The 21,784-nt window shown below is 22.9% G+C and overlaps 2 protein-coding genes across 3 annotated transcripts in view; one reads left to right on the top strand and one right to left on the bottom strand.

The window, feature by feature from the left end:
• LOC129605812 (tyrosine kinase receptor Cad96Ca) overlaps window positions 1-21,784 on the top strand; it is a 161,183-nt gene that overhangs the window by 10,261 nt on the left and 129,138 nt on the right. For both annotated transcript variants that reach the window (XM_055515772.1, XM_055515773.1), the window contains exon 2: window positions 1,550-2,364. In XM_055515772.1, the coding sequence (XP_055371747.1) occupies window positions 2,286-2,364 (79 nt within the window). In that variant the 5' untranslated portion in view covers window positions 1,550-2,285. The remainder of the gene's footprint in view (window positions 1-1,549; window positions 2,365-21,784) is intronic.
• Window positions 1-21,784, bottom strand: part of LOC129605811 (uncharacterized) — a 200,554-nt gene that overhangs the window by 154,592 nt on the left and 24,178 nt on the right. The gene's annotated exons all lie outside the window — the stretch shown is intronic.

The raw sequence follows: 21,784 nt of genomic DNA, 5'->3' as shown, positions 1-21,784 counted from the left end.
ACTATAGAAATCTAAATTATTAAAGACTTACCACAACAAAAGCTTATATTCGTTATATTTATAGAGTTATTCGATTTTAGTTGTATGTATTTTAATTTTTTAACATAACTCGTATTGTAGTACTTGTATTCCTAATATACTTGTATACAAATATATACGTACGTAATTTTCTCTTATTCAATTTGAGCACGCCATTATTTTTCATTAAATTAATTATTTTCTGTTTTGTTTTTGATTCATTTAATAAATATTTTTCATGTTTGAGTTACAAGAAAAATTGAGATTTGATTTAAAACTATGTATGTATGGTTATGTATGTGTATAGTAAATAGTGAAATTTTGTTCGAAATTAAGTCGAAAAGATAAAACGATTTATAGTATGAATTGAAGAAGTAACACTTTAATATGGTATTTTAATAAAACATAATATATATTTCTTTATAAAAATGTGCAGATTTTAAATATACACTAATATGATGGACACATGTAAATAATAATACGTATACACATAGATATAAAACTACATTGCATTGCAACTCTTACAAGTGCGTAGATATTTTAGTTTCCGTATAATTTTAATTAAATATTATGCCATACAATAATTCCATTAGTAAATTGATACATACATACATATAAATTTTTAATTTACTAACCCAGGTAGAAAAAAATCGTTTAATTGTTTGCGAAATTTTACTATCTATATGTGTATCTGCAAGACATATTTTAATTTCAAAAAGGTACACATACAAAGTACACATTCATATAACGTAAAGCGTGTAATTCGATTTTAACTCTTGAAAGGTCATTGTCTCAATTTTTTAGTGCTAGCCGTTTCATATATTGGTTATAAACTAATAGAGACGAAAAAATTTTTTATAATTTGTATTCATCAATGCTAATTATGAAATATTTTCCATTCTGAACTGTTATAATGTTTATGTACCAATAAACAGACTAAAAAATTTACAAAAATTCTTTTTATTTAGTTTTGCAAAATTACTTATTAAATTCAACAGGACTAAATTACAACAATTGTATAGAAATGTACTTTTATAAAGACATAGGACAAATTTTACGTAAATAAAATCAAAAATTTTTCTAAGAATTTTTTTAATTCCTTTCGGCTAGTGTTTATTTTTGAACATAATTGTCCATAACATTGGCAAAGTATAGTAGCATTAAATACGAGGGAAATTTTTATTGTACAATGTACATTTTGCTTTTGATTCATTGTTCAGCTTTTGTAAATTTTATTTAATTCTTTTACAAGGCTTTTGATATAAAAATTATTTTCGGAAATTTTTTTTTTCAAAATATATAGACACAGAAGAAATTTCTTTAATTTTTAATATGGTTTATTTATTCAAGAATTTATAATTTATTATTATGGTGATTTTCTTCTGAATATCCTTAAAATAAATAACAATTTTACATTTTGCAAATATACACAAAAAATTAAAAAAAAAAAATTAAAAAAGGCAATATAACAAAATTAATAAAAATCTGTTTCTCTTTTTTTTTCATTTAATCCTTTCATTTAACAATTCAGGTGCTCAATATTTTCAATTTAATTGAAAAAGGAAACAAAAATTGAAATTATAAAAGAAGAAAAATAAAAAAAAATAAAGAACCAATAACAAAAACACTAAAGGTAGATAAAATGAAAATAAAAAAAATGAAATCAGAGAAAAACAGGTCCTTTAATCATAATAATGAATGTATAATGAATTGTTCGATACTATAACGGTAAAAATTGAACAGTTGTATACTTAGCATGTGAGAAAAATTTGATCTGTAACGGTGTATTTATTTTTTTTTTTTCGCTTTTCGTTATTATTCTCGCATTTGTTGTTGATTTTATTTTTGTTGTTGTTTTTTCGACTTTTTTACGTTGTCTCTTATGTTCCGTAATTAAAATTTACGTCAAATGACAAAGAAAAATAAGAATAGCGTAAAAAAAAATAATATGAAAAGCGTGTGTGTTTTTGAATTTTAATAACAAGAATAGCAATAACTAGAAAATAAAGAAATATAACAGAAAAAAAAAATCATAAATAAATAATTAATACGAAAAAAAATATGAAAAAATCGAATGAAATCAACGTGTGAAAAAAATAATGTTATACATGAAAAAAAGAAAGCAAATAAAAAAAAAAATAAATAAATAAAATTGGTTATAAGTTCTGCTCTAAATAAATTTTTTAATATTAAATCACAAAAATTAAAAATAAAAGTGGTATAAAAATAAAGAATAATTATAATCGATTTGATTACTTACCATTAACATGGATTACTCGTTATCATCAGCATTAAAAAAATGGATTTCAATTGTAATTATTATTTCAACAATTGTGATAAAATCAGGTAAAATATGTTTTTATTTTATTTAAATTTATCCATTTTAAAAATTTAATTATTTTGTAAGCTTTTTTTTTTCATTATTTTTTTTTTTATTATTTGTGGAATTTCCGAGTTATATCCTTGCATAATAATAAAATAAACAGAAAGGGTCGGACTTATAAAAATCTAGTAATTTTTCAAGCCTAAATTTTAAATCTAAAATTTTTCAAGCCAAATTTTTTGAGAAAACTGTTCATATATGTTCAGTAGAAATTAATTATTGCTTTATTATGACACTCAATAAGAGTTGGTAAATAAACTAAACTCTTTTTTTGGTTAAATAAACCTTCAGGTTTCGAAAAATAGAAACGAGAAGTCTATTAAAAATTAATAATATCTGCCTTATTCTGGATTTTAATAATGCCGTCTCTGTATATATACCAAATTCCATTTAAAAAATAATTTTATTTTTCAAGTTGTATGACAATATAATTTTTAATTAATTTTATTTTTATGTATCTACCCACACATGCATTCAATGTCCTATACATTTTATATAAATAAAATGTATAGGACATTGAATATAGCGCCCAATTTAGTTGAGGATTTCAGGATAAAAAAATTTTTTTTTTTTAATTTCATTTTTATTTTAAAGTATGCATATATATACAATACACATAACCTATTTATAGTTTATCCTAAAAGATAATTGTTGTATGTTAGTTTTTTTGCATTTTCAAATTCGATATTTTATCTCGATCGGTAGTCGACTTTCTATTTTGAATTCAAGATAATATACTACATCATATAAGTAAATCCCAATTGAACAATAATAAATGTAGTTTTGTGAAAGTATTGTCGCATTTATTTCCAAAAAGATTATGGTTCCAAAACCCGGTACGATGGGTTATCACTAACTAGGGCGGTATCCAACTGTTTGAAAAATGTAAATTTATGTCATAAGAATAAACTGTTTCTACTTGATTTGCTTTTCAATATTAAAGCTCGAATATCTTTAAATACAGAGCTTATCAAAATATCATTAAATGAAACATTCACGTTTTAAAGATTTTTAATATTTGTAAAATATATATGTAATATAGAACATGTCTGCAAATGTTTTCAAAAATTTTATAAATTTGTTTCAAACGAACCTTAATTAACATGAATAGTGCGACATTATTTAAATGTTCTGCATTTTCATTTTGTTGAACAGAGTCATACAAATTTCATTTTGTTATTTAATTTTTGTTTGAAAAAATTATTTAAATAAAAAATGTTAGTGTATGTATGTGCATGCATATGTCCAATAATAATTAACTAAAAATGAATTAAAACTATTTTTTAGCCTACAAAATTGGAATTCTCGATTGAAAATTTAAATATTTTTTTTTGTTATTCAACGGGGTGGATTTGTCAGTTTTTTATTCAAAATCCCCTAAACTACGTAATTATAGTTAGTTGAATTTTTCGAATGATTAAAAAAAATAATTAATAATGAAAATCCTTGTAAAAAAAGCTTGTTTTGCTTTTCATTATGTTTTCAGAAAATAGTATAGTCTACATCCCTTTAAGGAATATGAATTAAAATATTTTACATTCTTACATAGTTTTTACAATCTCCATATTTCTATATATTATGTAAAATTTCTCTAATTATTCTGAATCTGCGTTTTTTATCTAAAATATGCATTCATTTTATTCATATATGGAGATGCGTTGCAAACAATAATTGTATAAGCAAATGTAGCATAATTCTTGAAATTTGATTTTTTATGAATAAATGTGAATAAGCCTATAGTTGTGGGCTCTTATGGGTTTTTTATAGAATGCATTATATGTGAATTGTAGTTTGAATAATAATTTTAAAATTATATTTGATAAAATAATTAATTTTATATTCATTTATATTTGTAGTACCAGGAAATAAAAGGAAAAGATAATGAACGTAATTTCAACGCCCAATTTTGGCGTACAATTAAGTTCAATGAGTTATAAAACTTTATAATATATATTATATTTAGCTAAATATATATATGCATATATATTATGTTATTTATCATTGTAGCACCTAAAATTTTGAAAAGGGAATTTTATATTTTAAAATCAGATACTGTTCTAAATTTGACTGTACTCAACTCTTACATTAATTTATACTATGATAACAAAATCTAAATGTGCAAAAGGTGTACATATAAGTCTCGCGTAAAATCTTAATCTAATAGTAGGCAAATTCTTTGCAGCGAATATTTTTCTTGTAGAAAATTTTCTTACGGTATATACAAGTATCACAGTATCAGGTGAGAAATATATACTGCAAACGTATATTATTAAATAGAATTTTTCCTGAACTCCTCTAAAATATGCCGAGAAATAAATTTAATACAAGAAATTTGTCAAAATTCTATTTTAATTGAAATATTTTGCATTTGAAAAAAGTTTTGCATCTTGTGGAAAAATTGATCAAAAAATAATTTCATAACATGAGTCTCAGATAGCATATTGGCATAAATATTATGTTTGTCCCAAATTGCTACCATAATTTTTTGTTTGCTTAGATTAATCAGTAACATTTTTATGTCATATAATTTTTTTAATATTACACTGGTATGTAGAAAGCAGTTTTGGTAGTAAACAACATAGTTTTTATTGATGCAGAAGAACTCAAATTCTTTCAATTATTGAATTAAACCATTTATTAAGTATTGTCTATCCATTAAGTATTGATTTTTGTACCTTTTAAATATTGAAATATTTAAAAAAAGTGCTTTAATTTCATTTTCCCAATTCATAGGCAAAATTAATTTCTATATTCCTTCTTAAATTTTATATAATTTAAAATTTTCAAATAATTATTGAATTATATAAAAAAAAATTTTTAAATTTAAATTTTTAGCATACAATTTAGTCAAGAAATTTAATCGGTAAAACATAAAATTTAATTATTAGAAAAAATTTTGAATGCATAAAATTACTTACTTAAATTTTCAATTGTACTCGTATATAAAACTTAAATAATTTTTATGGTTTGAAGTGGATTACATACAGATTGTATGGAAATTTTGAGGACCTACTTAATGTCATTGCAGATTACAATATTTGATAAAACTTCAAACTTCCAATACTGTTTAATAAAAAAAAAACTCTCAAAATAGAATATTATTTTCCTGTAACTGTAAAATTTCAGTACCTGATCCTTTTTATAGCAATTACGTGTATTAAATGTTAATTTAATGAAACAATTGAAATATTTGGTTTTTTGTTAACAATATTAAATTTTTTTTATTGCATGTAAAATTGTAATTATTACTTTCAGTGTTACAAGTAATGCTAAAAATATAATTATTCTGTTTAAAATTTAATTCAGAAATAAGCTTTATTTCTCTTTTAATTCGATATATAGGGTTTTATAAATGAAAGATTCTTACAACCCACTAAAACTCCTAAATTCTTTAGCCATAATTTTAGAAAAATTTTAATGGGGCTACTAAATATTATAGATAAATGTATAAATATAGATAAAATCTGTTGAACATCATACTTTCAAAATACTATCATATACAAATTAAAATATATACATTGAGAAAAATCTAATAAATTCATTGCAATATGTTCACAGTCCAAAAATATGGAAGATCAAATATTAAAAAAGTTAAAGCTGGTAAAAATTTAGATTCCGGACTTGTTTTAAAACGTTTTTTTCCATGTCAGAAAATCAGACCTTTTATACTTAAACAATTTTATGATTAATTCAGTGAATTTTTTGTAATTCTACACAAAACATGATCATAAAATCTGCCTGCTGCTTGAATTAATTAATATTATATTTTTTATTAGAAAAATTATATTTAAAAAATTTTAAATATTTTTCTCCTCTTTAAATTTCTGAAATAATTTAAATGATCCTTAAATATTTTAATGTTATATTTAATATTTTAATGCATTCTATATCATATTGCAACAATAACGTACTATTTCAATTATGTTATCAAAATTTTAATTTAAAATCAATACCAAAAAAAAAAAAGAAACTGAAATCCAATAGAAATTAATTTGACTTTTAACAAAAATTGAGTTAATAACAATAAATAAGTATATAAATAGTACAATTAAATTAATGGAATTGAAAATTGCAATTATTTTTGTTTATCTTTTATTTTCGCATAATAAAAGTTTGGGACAAAAAAAAATAAATAATATTTTCAACAATTTTTTTATGTTCTCATTGAAATTTTGGAATTTTGTTATGGTATTCTTTTCCAGTTTAGAATTAAATAATTACTATAGCATATTTGTTAATAAATAATATTCAAAATTAATATTTTGATATGAATGTATAAAAATTATGTCAAGACCTAATAAATCAATAGATTTTTAAAGATTTAGTGTAAGAGCTTAACTATGTTTTGTCATTAAATGGAAATCATAAACAGATCTATTATGCAACGCGATTGAGAAGTTACTGCGAAAAAATAAAATTTACCCTAAGGTCAGCTAGAATTGAAAACAAGTAAATTTTTATCATAGTTATGTAGGTATTTTGTTTTTTTTTTTTATAAAATACCTTTTTTGTTATTTTTAAAATTTAATAATATTTTTTTTCATTATTTATGGTTTGAATTGATTCCGGAAAATTTATTCAAAGTTGAAGCTTTCTTTCAACATATTTTTTTTTCGCCAATTATGATAATTTGAAATTCATGTTATTAATATTACAATATAATGGTATTCTTTTTTTTTGTTATTGTATAGGGATATTGGTAATATAATTTTGTGGTCTGTTTAATCCTGAATAGTGTCCTTTGTATTATATTATTATTTCAAATGTTATTTTCTTTATATACGAAAAAATATGCAAAATATTCAGAAAAATTAATAAAAAAATGAAAAAAAAAAATAAATAAATATTGTTATAGTAAAAAAAAGTCTGAAAATTCGTTGGAAAAAAAGAACCTATAATAAAAATAATAAGTAAATAATGACATTATCCATAATGAAATCCAATAAACATTATGCAATACAATTATTTATAGACGAAATATAAAACAAAATTATATTTAACGAGAAAAGAAGTAGAGTTGACTTTGTCAACTCTGTGATACCCGTACGAATTTGTTGTCCTATGTGCGAATAACTAATGTGCCATAACTAACTATGGGGCAGACTATGACTTTCAGTTGCCGTATTACCATATTAATTTATGCAAAATTTCAGTACTATGTGTTTTTCAAAATACTGGTTGTGCCAAACTACTGTTGAAGTTGTATGGCAGCTACCAGAAAGAGCCAAGAAATTTCAACGACTTTTATGAGACACATTGGCCCTACAAATATATTCGTTCGTGTGAAATTTCAATACCATAGCTTTAATACTTTCTGAAATATAGTCAAATAACTTTTGAAGTTGTATGGCAGGTAGCAGAAGGAGCCAAGTAATTTCAACGACTTTTATGAGACCCATTGGCCCTATTAATATATTCGTTTGTGTGAAATTTCAATACCATAGCTTTAATAGTTTCTGAAATATAGTCAAATAACTTTTGAAGTTGTATGGCAGGTACCAGAAGGAGCCAAGTGATTTCAACGACTTTTATGAAACACATTGGCCCTATTAATATATTCGTTTGTGTGAAATTTCAATACCACAACTTTTATAGTTTCTGAGATATAGCCAAATAAATTTTGAAGTTGTATGGCAGCTACCCGAACCGGTACCCCGATCACGTCCAATTTAAATAGGGTTCTGGCACTTACTACAATAAATCATTTGTGAAAATTTGGTGAACTTAGCTCAATTAGTTTTTGAGTTATCGTTCGGACGGACGGACGGACGGACGGACAGACAAAGCTAAATCAACTCAGAATTTGACGCTGATCAAAAACATACACTTGAGTCTATATCTAACACCGTTATTTCTTAGCGTTACAAACGGTAAGGCAAATTTAGTATACCCTTCGAACATACGTTCGTACGGGTATAAAGATAAAAATCAATATTTTAAAATATGAAGTGGAATTTTATTGAAAAATTGAGATATTCAGGATAGTGATTCAATTTTTTAAGTTGGAGACATGTAAGATAATGCAATTGTAATATAACTTAATTTTCAAGACCAATGATCTCTAGGCTAATCTTTAACATGAAATTTTGTCTATATTCTATAATAAGTATAAACAAATTTTTGACTTTATTTCTTGCTTTAATTTCACTTATTTACTCCTTGAATTAACTCAATCAATTATGCTTATTTATTTAGTGAAAATCGATCAGATTAACTGTGCAATTAAATTAAATTGTCTTCATCAATTATGTATAACAACTAAATAGTTTTCGGAAAAAGCATATAATTATTGCGTAAGTGTATAACACGAAAATATTTTCAAGTAAATTCAAGTTCATTTTCATCCGTCCTTAAGCCATTTACAATAATTTTTCTAATTTAGTTTTCCATTTAATTTCTGTTTAGTTCATTCGCCTAATCAAGACTTAGAATACAAATCCGACTGTATAAAATTTAAAATGATTTACATAATTACTGTTATAAAACGATTCTGATGTTAATTAAGTTAATCTGTAAGTGTTTTGGTTTTGTTTTTGAAATAAATCTACATTATTATTTTATATAAGTTCCTATTTATTATAAGGCAAAAATATTCACGACTTTTTTAAATTTTAGTCTTATAAGTGCCTAAGTATATGCTGTTAATTTAAATATTATTTTACTATAAACATTATTGTCCTTGACCGAAAAATTATTTATCTGTACATATTAGTTTCTTTCTTTTAATTCTGCTTGTGATTGCATATTATTCGGCGTATTATAATAAATTTACATTTTTATGTTATTGATTTACCATTTTTGGTTCTGGTACGTATAATCTTAATTTATGAATTGCATTTTTAAGTAAAACAAAAACACTGTTATGCAAATATGTAGCATTTTTCCCAATTATTAAACTTATATTTAAGATGAGAGATGAACTTATTGTGCCGAAACTGAACTTAAAATAGATTTTTAGGAATGTGTTTAATGAATATTGTCCGTGCATGGAAAGCAATGAAAAAAGATTTCTTCAGTAAAATAAAAATAATGGCTCTGATACAACAGCAACATTGATGAAAATTTTCATTAGGAAGTTGCATGTTTTAAGAATTAAACTACTTTTTACTTTTTTAATAAATACATAAAAATTTTATTATTTTTATTTTTGTTATATATACGAAAAACTATTTTAAATAAATTGGTTATATTTATAGTTCAAGCTAAATATATTGAATTTTAGCTGAATTAGGGTTTTATTCACCTTAGAATAACGAAATACAAATTAAAGGTCGTGCACAACGAAAATTTTCATCAATGTTAATTATTCTGTAATATGTTAACGTGTGAGAGTAAGGTACACCTTAGTCAAAAATTAATACTTATTTCCTAAATTTGGATCTTTTGTAATTTTCGAATTTATTAATTTTTTTATTAAGAACTTTTAAATTTCTCATTTACATCCATTTATTATGTACACATCGATGAATTTTTGGTAAATGCATTGTAAAATTTTTATAATCTCTATTCAAATAAATAAGGATAAATAAGGATGAATAAATATTTGGTGCGAAAATGTAAAATAAAAAATAAACGAATGCATTTTTTAGATTTAAAGTTTTCCATTACTTGTATGTTTAAGTATTTACTTCCGTTTTTATACTTATTCACATATTATGTACACAAAATATACTATGCTATCAGTACTTATCATATATGTTATCTTTTATATAAACCTAAATTATGCATTATATTATACATAAATAAGTATATGAAAAATTTCTTGTTTTTGGCACTTTTTCTAACGTGCTAACATTTTCAATGAAATATGTGTTTGCGGTTTTTATAATGATTCCATTACAGTTTGGTTATGTTTTAGTATTGCTTTTGTGGTATAGAGACTTTCGTTGTACTGTTGTATATGGATGAAATTGCAATACATAACCTACATTTACCAATATAAACAAGGATCAATAATAATTATTTTGCTTAAATAAGAAATTCCATATAGAACAAAATATAATAAGAAAGCTAATTATTTTTTTTTCAATTGTTTTCTATTGTTATTTTCGATTGCTATTGCTATAAAAATAAATATTTTTAATTATCATTACTACTAATACTGATGAAATTGTAATAAATTGTTCGTTAATTTTCTGATCAGTGTATAAAACTTTTGTAAGTATAAAAATATGCCTAAGTATATTGTAACTGAGCATTTTGTGTTCATTATTAAATTTAATACACTTATAAAAATTACGAATCCATACTATACAAGTGTGACTTTCTAAAGAGAAATTTCTTAAACTTTGTGTTGTGAATTCAAATTTTTTAAAATATCAAATACGAACAAGCATGACGATTATTGTTTAAAGAATTACAAGGGATAATTGAGTGTATAATAGTGTCCTTAAGGATGATTAAGAATTTTTAAGATTTTGGTGTTGTGTTCCGTTTATTTATATACATACCATTATTACAAAATTTTCTAAAATTACTATTTCTTAGTTTTAAAAGTTAAAATTAATAAGCATTGTCCAGCATTTGTATTTAAATTTAATCTCAAAATGAAAAAAAATTAGTCTGATAGTAAAGTTCAATTATTGGTAAATAAATAGTCGGTCTCAAATAGATTTGACGTTAGTTCTTATAACCTATGTACATATGTAATCCCATATTTTTCTTAATATAGTTAGTTTCATCTCATATTTGAGATATTTATGAAAAATAATTATTTCTGAAATTGTCATTTTATATTGATTTCTTTTAAATTAAACTTATTATTTTTAAATATTATTTACACAATTATAGCAATAGGTTTATGAATGCGTACATGCATGTAAATGTATAGAATTACATTCTGATAATATGTACATGTTAATGTAGATTAAATATTATTTCTGTAAACACAAAAATTTTGGACGAAATCATGGCATTTAATTCATTGCTCTTTTGATAAACATTTCATCAAATTCTTTGAAAGAACTTTGTTTCATTATGAAAATTCTATATCCTTTTAGTATTATACTTCATTATCCTTTTTAATAAACCTGTATAAGTAGTTTTATTATTAATAAAGACTTCACAATAAAAGAATCATGTAAGTATATTAAAGCTGGTCCAAAATTGTGATTTTTGTCAAATGTTATAAACAATAAAATAAGTTTTCAATAATACATGTAATGTATGTGTGTAAAAAAATAAATTTATTGCGTTTTTATTGTTGATATCAAATGGAATGTGTTGAAGTTTCATTAATATTGAAGTAGACAAAATTTAAGGTATTGCACCATTATTTATGTCCGCACATTTCTGTTAAATAGGAGTGCTCGTAAACTAAAATAATTAGTGTAGTAAAATTATTATAAGTAACCAAGGTATGGATTCGATCTTTTTTCAGTTAATATAAAAAGTCATGCAATGAGCAGAGTTTTAAATTAAATTTGGAGGTTCCGATCATATCCGCAATACCAAACATATATTCGATGTACCTAATTGAAATTTTATATTTCATACTGCGAAAAATTTTACTACAAAAATGATTAAATAAAAAAATTATAAGAAAATTTGTATTTTAAGTATCTTAAAGTTGTACAAAAATCTATTTAATATGTAGACACTCTGTGTATACTTACGTATATTATGTTATGCTATAAAATACAATAGAGAAAATTAGCTATGTTGAATTTCCCAATGGTAACGAATGAATTTAATTTAACATCAATATTTAATATGATCATAATGCTACAAAAATACGGAAAAAAGGATATTATGTTTTTTTTTATTCCTCCTTTTCGAAATACTGCATTTTTACTGTGTCTATAAGGATATATAGTTAAAAATATAATTTATTGTGTATAAAATCATAAAAAATCTATAATATACGATTATTATGTTAAATTAGTTTTATTTTTTATTTTGATTCTATATCATTCAGCCCGAATATTATAAATTAATTGTTTCTATATGAAGCTATTATAAAAATCTTATTGTATTTGTTGATTAGATGGATAAAGTTATTTAACAGTTTGTAAAGTAGCAAGTTTCCTTGGAACAATGAATATTTTACATACCAAAATATATCATAATTTTAGCATATCTTCAGAAGCAGAAATTTGTTTTGTTTGAATTTATAAAAATTTGGAATAGTTTACATTTTCGTAAAAATAAAAAACCGATAACTAATACTTTTGCGAATTAAGAAGCGCGGAATTGGAAGTGAAAGGAGGCTCCTTTATCTTATCGTCTATGACTCTAAACAATAAAAAAGAAACGTTAAACAGCTGTTTGGTTAAACAGCTAATTTCAACACCCATTTTGTAATTATGACGTTGGATTTGTAGCAGAAAAAGGATATCACTATTAACGGAGGGATGATAAGGAATTTTATACATGCATAAAATTTCTATAAAAATTTTAAGCCTGAATTTTAATTCTTAAATGCTTAAAACATGTTGAGCAATTCAATAGTTTGAATTTTGTTTTACAAAGAAAAATTTTGTAACCATAAAGAGTATAAAAAAATGTCTGTTTTTGAAATTATTTGAAAACATAAAGGAATAAATAGCATGTTTTCTTTTTCCAAAAAGAAGAAAATTTAATTTTGAATAAAATTTATTAGTTTAAGATAAAATTGATTTTAAAATCAAATTGAAAATTAAATAAAAAAAAATTTAAAATTGAAAAAATTTTAATTTGCAAAGTTATAAAATTAATGACTACACTGAACTAATCAATCTGTTAAAATTGAGATTTATGTTAAAAGTTTATTTTATTTTTATTTTAAATAAAATATATTCACATAGGTATGAGAGAATTTTTACCCTTGCATATATCTATATGTATGTTTATATACGTTACATATTATATAAAAGCTATTTTGCATTCCAATCATTAAAAATTCGTATGAGTGCAGATGTACATCATTTAATATTTGAATAATTATCTGACATTTATGTCATAATAATAATACCCTGGGGTTCAGGTACTTTCATTATTTATAAGGTTTCTTACCAAAATTGGATGAATTTAATTGCCTATTTATACAACGTTAATCAAATACACGCTTAAAGCTAATAATTAATCAAAAATGGTTTTAATTTTTTATTTTCTTTTCTATACTATACATATACATAGTTATAACACATACATATATATACAGATCTTCATGTTTAAATGTACTTAAGCAAAAAATATAGAAATTATGAAAATTTTTCATTTACATTGATTATGTCTATCCGCTTATATACTATACATGTATGTACATAATATAAATATAGAATATTAATTATTATGAATAATATTTTGATATGTGGGTAGTATAAATATTTGGATATGTGGGAGGTAATTTATTATAAAAATATCTGCAAATAATATTTTGACGTATTTATACACATATCTCAGCTCATAAAGTATATACATATAATGTATGTATTATGTACATCAAGTAATAATTATTGTTAATGTATGACAATTTTTGAAAGTTGTTATTCTTAATTATTTTTTTTTTTTTTGCTTAACTACGAAGGTTAATAATAATTTTATTGTTGATTTTCAGTTATTTTTAATAAGAATATAGTTACAAATTATTATTTGGTCTGATAGCAATGGTTGTAATAAATCTCCAAAAGAATTTATTTATGTTCATGTAATGTCTGTCAATAAAATATGTAATGTAAAAAGTAATAGAGTTAATTAACTTCTATTAAAATCGAAAGAAAAAAGTGAAAATAATTCAAGTTAGAATTGAGTTTGTTATGTCCAGATTACATAATATACATAGGATTTGTCAAAATTTAGAGTGACTATTTCATTTTATAACAGAGCTTCATTATATTTTAAGAAGTACTTATAAGGTTTCAAAAATTTTTAAAAGTTGTAGAGCAACATTTTCTTGTCTCATCATGGATTATGACGTCGCAATGTATGGGGCCAATATCTGGAACCACCTAATCGCTATAAAAGCTAAATTTAATGACAATATAAGTAGCAACAATTTTTTTAAACCCTAAAAATTTGTAAACAAAACTTCTGGATTTTACCTTTTTAATTTTTTTTCATGTTTTAGGTATGTACATGCTTACAACGTCAAATTTGAAATTTTATTCTTAGTAAGCAGTCTTAGTTTTTTTTTCGGAATTTTATAAAGCTCTGTTGTTTTTTCTGAAAAAAAAACTATTTTTAGTGTAAAATTTTTAATTTGAGTAAGTAAAATTATGTGTTATGAAAACTTATCTTTATAAAATTATTTCCCTTTCACACAATTTCCTCGAATTATTAATATGTACAATGTTGGTGTTATGTACGTATGTATCCTTGACTTTCATATTATAAGAGAAATTTTGCTCTGCAATGTTTCATGTTATGTGTTGTATTTCAAAAGCTTTGTACAATGTAGTAAGTTCCAAATTGTTTGGAAACCGTTTTGAATTTCCTGAAAAAAGCAGGGAGTTCCTTGAAAAATTTCCCGATGCTTTTTATAAATTTTATTTAAGCGATACTGCCACTGATTGTAAAATTTATTAAAGTTCGATGTATTGTTTCCGGGCTCAATTTCAATTTTTAGGTAAAATATAAGCAAATTTTATTTTCAGAAATGCTAATACAAAATATATCACTTACAGCTAATATTAAGCTTTAAATTTAGTTCTTTTTCGAATATTATTAACTATTAATGAATATCTAAGTATTTCTCGCGTGTTAAGAAAAAATAATAATTTATAACAAAGTTCTTATATTATTAATAAGGTCATAACATTAACATTTGAAGTACCTACATACATATATTTACGAATTCTTGTGTGTATATTCAAATAAAACTGACAACTTTGAAATTGAAAAATGAAAAATCAAAATAAATAAATAATTTAAACCTTACGTCATTTTGACGTCTATCAAAGTGATTTTTATTATAAAGTTATTTTATTGTAATATGTTTTTCAATATTCACAGGTATACATATACTTATATAGGGTGTTACCTACATTAGTGCTTTGGCAAATACCACCGTTTGTAGGGAAAAGAATTGCTTCGCAATATCTTCCTACTAGTTTTGTATTTGAAATTATACTTACGTATAAATAATTCTGAATGTGTTATATTATATAACAGTTACTATTAGAAATGCGGTATAGAAAGAGATACAGCAGGCTATTTAACACGTACACAACTAACTTTAGAATTTCAAATTTTGAAATTTTGTTTTTGTTTTCTTTTAAATAGTTCAATAATCATTGCTAACGAAGATCTATTTGTGAATTCGTCAGTGCGAGGAACACCCCATTTGTACGTATACACGTGTATACATACGTAAGCATATTTTATGTATAAGTATGTATTATCATTTTTTAGGTTGAATCATGGATACATTGCGATATTTATATACTAAATTAGGCTTTATGAAGGTATGACATTCATGATAAGGGAAAATTTCTTTTAAATAATTAGACATCTCAAATTTCGATTATTCGGTTTTTAATATCAAAAATCTTGATAAAACATCAAATTATTTATAAATGAAAATAAATTTTAATTTTTCAAACATTTTATATACCTGTACGTTTATAAGATGTATGATCTTTAAATATAAATAATAAAAGAGGAAGCAACAAAAATTATGAAAAATTTATACAAAAAAATTTTATTTCCTTATATAAATCGTGAGTTCGCATTTATATAACACACATATGTATATCTATAATATATAATATTGTAAGCATTATGTACATATAACATAAGCATTAGTAAAGAATAATAATTATAAACAATAATCTCATAATAAAAAAAAAAATTAGAAAAAAAAAAGATGATAACTTTATCCCACATTTTGTAAGGTCGAATAATATTGTGCACAAACATTACATGCTTAGTACTTACATGTATTCACACAGATACTTATATTCATTATTATGAAATATTTTGCCACAATAATATAGAAGCAAGTGAATAAGTTATTGAGTGTGTGCGGTAGACCTAAATCAACTGCTGTATGTCTTCTCATTGTGTACACAACACACAACATCTTGAGTGTACAATTATAATATTGTGTATTTTATACTTAAATATTTTAATTTTATGTATATACAATATAGGTATACATATTTTTGTGTTTAGTGCTAACTGCTTTTAATAAAATATAATAATATAAAAGTTAGTAGTTTGCATCATATTTAGAAATTTTATGATTTTTTATATCATTGACAAGGTTACCATAAGTTTAAATAAAAGTAAGAAATGTAAGAAAATTATATTTGGTTGCAACATCACCAATTACATATTCAATATTTTATTTCTACAGTAGACGCCGAATAATTGATATTAATAAAAAGCTTAACCTCTTTTAGAAGTTTATTTTACAGAAGTTTTCGATTATATGTCGACAACACCGTGTCTAATTGATAGCAAAATGTTGAACATTTTGCTGTCAATTCAACAAAATGTGAAATTATTCTACGAATCCATTTTTCGGTATATTTGAAGTTCTTAATTATATATGTTACGGTGTTATTCCGAAACCATGTAGTTTTTTTCAGAAGTTTTGTATGATATTTGAAATTTATAGATTGTCCACTTTAAACTACCAAATAACAAAAAAAAAAAACAAAATTTTAAACTTGATTCCAAACTTTTATCCAAAATCTTGTTCGATTTTTTTTTTTTTTTTTTGCATATATATATGTAATGTAGTTACGAGAATATATTAATTAAGGTATAATATTCAATACTATAAAAGAACTATCAAATTTTTTCAATATTCAAATATTTTTTGTAAATTGGCAATCTTTTTAAATACGGATATGACAACAAAATAAACGTAGGAAAACCACATTATAACAATGTTGTATTTAACAATAAAATGTAATCATTACTACTATATACTTATGTATGTATATTTTGAGATAAAAGTATATGTATGTATGTAAAGTGTGTGTGAATACATAATTTTATGTTGCTAAAAATTAATACACATATTGTTCTTCCATGTTTTATTAAAAGGATAACAAAGCATTCATATTATTTAAACCTTTCTTTTTTTCTCTTATTTTTATAATGTTTTTATTTTTCTTTGTAAGGTAATTAAGTGATTTGATTTGGTACACATACACAGGATCACAGATGTTACTGACATGTTTGTATACTTCATGTTTTCTTATAAAATGTTGATTAAATCTTATTTAAACTTTGTGTTGTTGTTTCGGTTTTTCTTTTTTGTTTATGAGACATTTACGTTGTTCGGTTGTTGGTGTAGTAGTTTATGATGAGAAACATTTTTTTAATTATGTATTATTAATTTAATTTTTTTTTTCTTATGTGTGTTTCTCTAATTGTTTTGCTATTATATTTTTTATTTTGCTTGTATTCATTTTGGTTTATCCTTATAAAATATAAGGAAGAAAATAAAATGGAGGCAAAATAGAGAGATTTATTTATTTTGCTTTCAAAAATTAAGTAAAAATGTATAACCAGTTAATATTTCAAAATGTAGAATAATTTACTACTCGTACACTAATAAATCTATATTTTTAATTCTTAAAGAAAAAGAATAAGTAATTTCTTCAAGTTAAATCTAGTTATTGAAGAAAATACGATTAGTAAATTAATTTTTATTGAAATGATGGAAAATGCTCTCATTCAAGAAATTTTGAGAATATTAATAATTGAGCGTATTTTAAAGAAGTATTTAATGGATAAAACAAATAATTCTGAAATTATTTCTTCTTTACAGTAGGGTGTCTCTTTTAAAACCACGAATTTTATTATTTTATTAAAGACTTTTAATTATTGCATATATTAATAGGAGATGACTTATAAAAATTTTACTATTGGTTCAAAAGATTTGATATACTTTTAAATAATTTTCAAATTTTTAAGATTTGCACTTTAATAAATTTTTCTTAATTCATTTTTATAATTGTCCTAATTTCCAGTAAATGCTTAAAATCTCTTCAAATATAATTATTATTTATTGAAGTAAATTTATTTTCTGCATCATAACACTTTACCATAACATTCAACATGTCAAAAAAAAATCTAATCCTTTCGGATTTATATGTGTTATGCTCGAATTAAAAAATTATTTAAAAATTATTGATTCCGAAGAATATATTTTCATAAAAATTACTCGTTAAATACCCTCTATTTGCATTAAATTGAGAATAACTTTATAAAGAGTTTGTATAAAACAAAAATTACGTCATAATTTAAGACTAGAAAAAATAAAATTAGAAAAAAAGTAAAGAAAAGACATAAAAGATAAATAAACATTGAACTAAAAATGTCTACAATTTCTGTTCTATTCAAACAACATGTGTGTGTGTGTCTACATACTTTCTTTATATGGGTATGAAAAAAAAAGGACACCAATCAAAAATGACTGTCATCTTATTTTATGTTTTATTTTCTTATATCGAAAATCCTTCATCTATATAAAATGAGTAAAAAAAAAAGAAAAACACAGAAAGACTAATATACAGTTATGCTAACCAATTCTAGGAAATATGACGATGTCATAATGGATTTTATGGCGCCATAAAACCTGTTACTTTTTCAAAGGATTTTTTGATATAATAACAATATGTATATATATGTATGTATAATGTATATGAATATGTAACAATATATTTTTTTATGATTTTTTTATTATTTTTATATATTTCATCGATGAGAAACTCAAATTAACAAGAAAAAAGATTGGTTTAAGGATATAAGTAAGGAAAGAAAAGAAAGTATAATGAAAAATTTAAGAATTGCAAAATTTTAAAATCTATGGTCGTCTATATAATGTACTAACACACACATTACATATTATTATCATATTGTTATTTTGGCATCATGTTTTATGACTTTGCAATTTTTTGAAATTCCTTTCATTTTAACATATCTTCCGGGGGAGATGGAATATTACAATAAAAATGAATCTGAAACAAAAAAAAAAAATAAAAATTGGAAAAAAAATAAGGGCCAAGATATGGAAATAGGTCATCATTTTTCTATTATTCAGAAATAAAAAAAAGAATTTATTCTGATATTTTTCCATGGAAAATATTTGGCTTGCGACAGTCTTTCAAATATAAAATATTCTTCAAGAATTATGAAAAAAAAGGATATTAAAAATCTAGCAATTTAAAAAATATTTTGTATAATCATGCCTAGGAATAACTAAATGATTAAAAAGGTATCTATTATTTTGCTATTCGCTCTTCTTAAATAGTCAAAATGACAAAAAAATTTGGAATATTCGTTTAATGCAATTATTTTTTTTTTGAGTGGCGCATGTCTACAATGTATCCCAACCAAATTACTTTAATTCAACTATACTGTAAGGTACGTGGAAAAATTCAATCACATTTTTGTAAAAACATGCAACAAATTTAACTTTGATAATATTAAATAGTTAATATAATGTTAAAATTAACTTATAGTGAATATTATTTTGTTAAGGTTACTACAAAAAAAAGTTATCCTGCATTTTATGTTTTCAATTCAATCGGTTGCGTCATTACAAAAAATATTCTGGATTAAAGTCTTGTCTAGAAATTAATGAACTATTCTTTTATACGATGAAATTTTACAAGTAATTTTTCATTCTCTGATTGAATTATGTTGGAAGTGTTAAATTCATGTTTAACTTATATTAGAAATTGGAAATAGAAATGTTGTAATTACAAGGATTGAAGGAGAATTTCACTGTTAGAGTAATTACCATTATACCTATAAATTTATTTTGAGCTACACTATAAATTAAACGCGAAATAAATTTAAAAAAAATAATTGCTTATTTTCAATTATTAATTTTAATTTTTTAAATTTGAATATTGTCCTCTTATATAAAATATGTAATAATTTTCCACAATGTAAAAATAGAAATTTATTTACTCGTTTATTATTTCCTCTGTTTAAATATTTTTTTTCACCATTATCCTTGTTCCATGACTCAATTTCTTTTTTTTTTTATTTTGTTTAATTTTAATTTATTTTTATTTTTCTTTTTGCTTTTAATTTATTTATTTTTTTTTATTGCACGAATTGTATAACTTTTTCTGATAGAAGAGTGTACGATTATGCACAGTGCCTAACATAAAAGTAGAGACATCAACAATATATTTTGGTAGGCCCACTAAGTGGAAAAAAAACACATAAGTGAGGAATTTTCCATATTTGAAAGCCTTTGTCATTGAAAATTTATAATAAAATTTTTACAGGAATTGTGTAAGAACAATTTTTAAAATTTTGTTAAAAATACAATTAAATAGAAATGAAAGGTGTTAAATTATATAACTAGGGAAATATAACAAAATTATTGAGTTTAATTTTTATATTGATTAAAGTACCTCAATTTTAGTGTTTGTAACTGTATATAATCGCTTTTGCTATGAAATGTCATACATACACACATAATATTTATATACATCAATTATAAGTGTACGAGCACACATACCTACCGTATTTGTATAATTTTTTTTAATGTTTCGCATGTATCATTTTTATAATAAAATACAAGTACTCTTGAAACTGGGGACTTTAAATACTTCCTCCACCTACTATAACCCTGTTTTATTGTACAAATTGTATACCCATATGACTTCTTATACTGAATTTATAATTTACATGGGAAATTATTTTGCTTGTTTCTTTTTTGTTTCTTTTTGTTTTTGTGTACAGTACTCTGCCATAGGTATTATGTTTTAGGGATGCTATTTTGTTATTTTGAAAAAGGGAGTTTTTTATGCTTTTTTTTAGTGGTACGGGTACCGGCATTTTGATGCCACAATTTCCTAAAAATGAAAAAAAATGAAAACTTATGAGAATAAAATAATAATAAAAAAGAAAAAAAAAATAAGGATAATTTTTACATAAATAAGTCTTGGAGCTTCCAGGAAAAAAATGTTTTCCCTAAATGGGAATTTTATATATATATACTTATTTTTTTTTTTCGAATAAAAGTTTTAATTATTTAAATTTTTTACTACATTTTTGCTAGATGATTTTAGATACATATATATAAGGTAAGTGTAGCTAATACTGACAGTGGCGGTAATACTGACATATATGAGGTTTTTTATAATTATTAAGAGATTTTCTCTATACAACATATATATATATTTTTATTTCTAGATTAATTCAAATTATCGCAATACTTCCTTTTATTTAGTTTTGAAATAACTCCAAAATATTGAACATAAATCAGTTTTGTTTCCATAGACATAGCAATGGTGGGTTGAATTGGAGAATTTCTTATACTTTTTACTTAATTTTTCCGATTTTGTTTTTATTGCTTTTTGACTTATTTGAGGGTTAAAAATATATGTATTTATATTAAATTAAATATTTTGATTATTTTTTATCTTATTTTATAAGTAATTCGGAGTAAAAACATTAAATAAATAAGAATTTTAACAAATAATT

Source organism: Condylostylus longicornis, unplaced genomic scaffold (genome assembly GCF_029603195.1).
Source record: "Condylostylus longicornis isolate FDR11 unplaced genomic scaffold, ASM2960319v2 ptg000015l, whole genome shotgun sequence".
Classification (NCBI taxonomy): Eukaryota; Metazoa; Arthropoda; class Insecta; order Diptera; family Dolichopodidae; genus Condylostylus; species Condylostylus longicornis.
The sequence above is the reverse complement of the archived record's forward strand: the minus strand, read 5'-3'. Positions and strand labels throughout refer to the sequence as shown.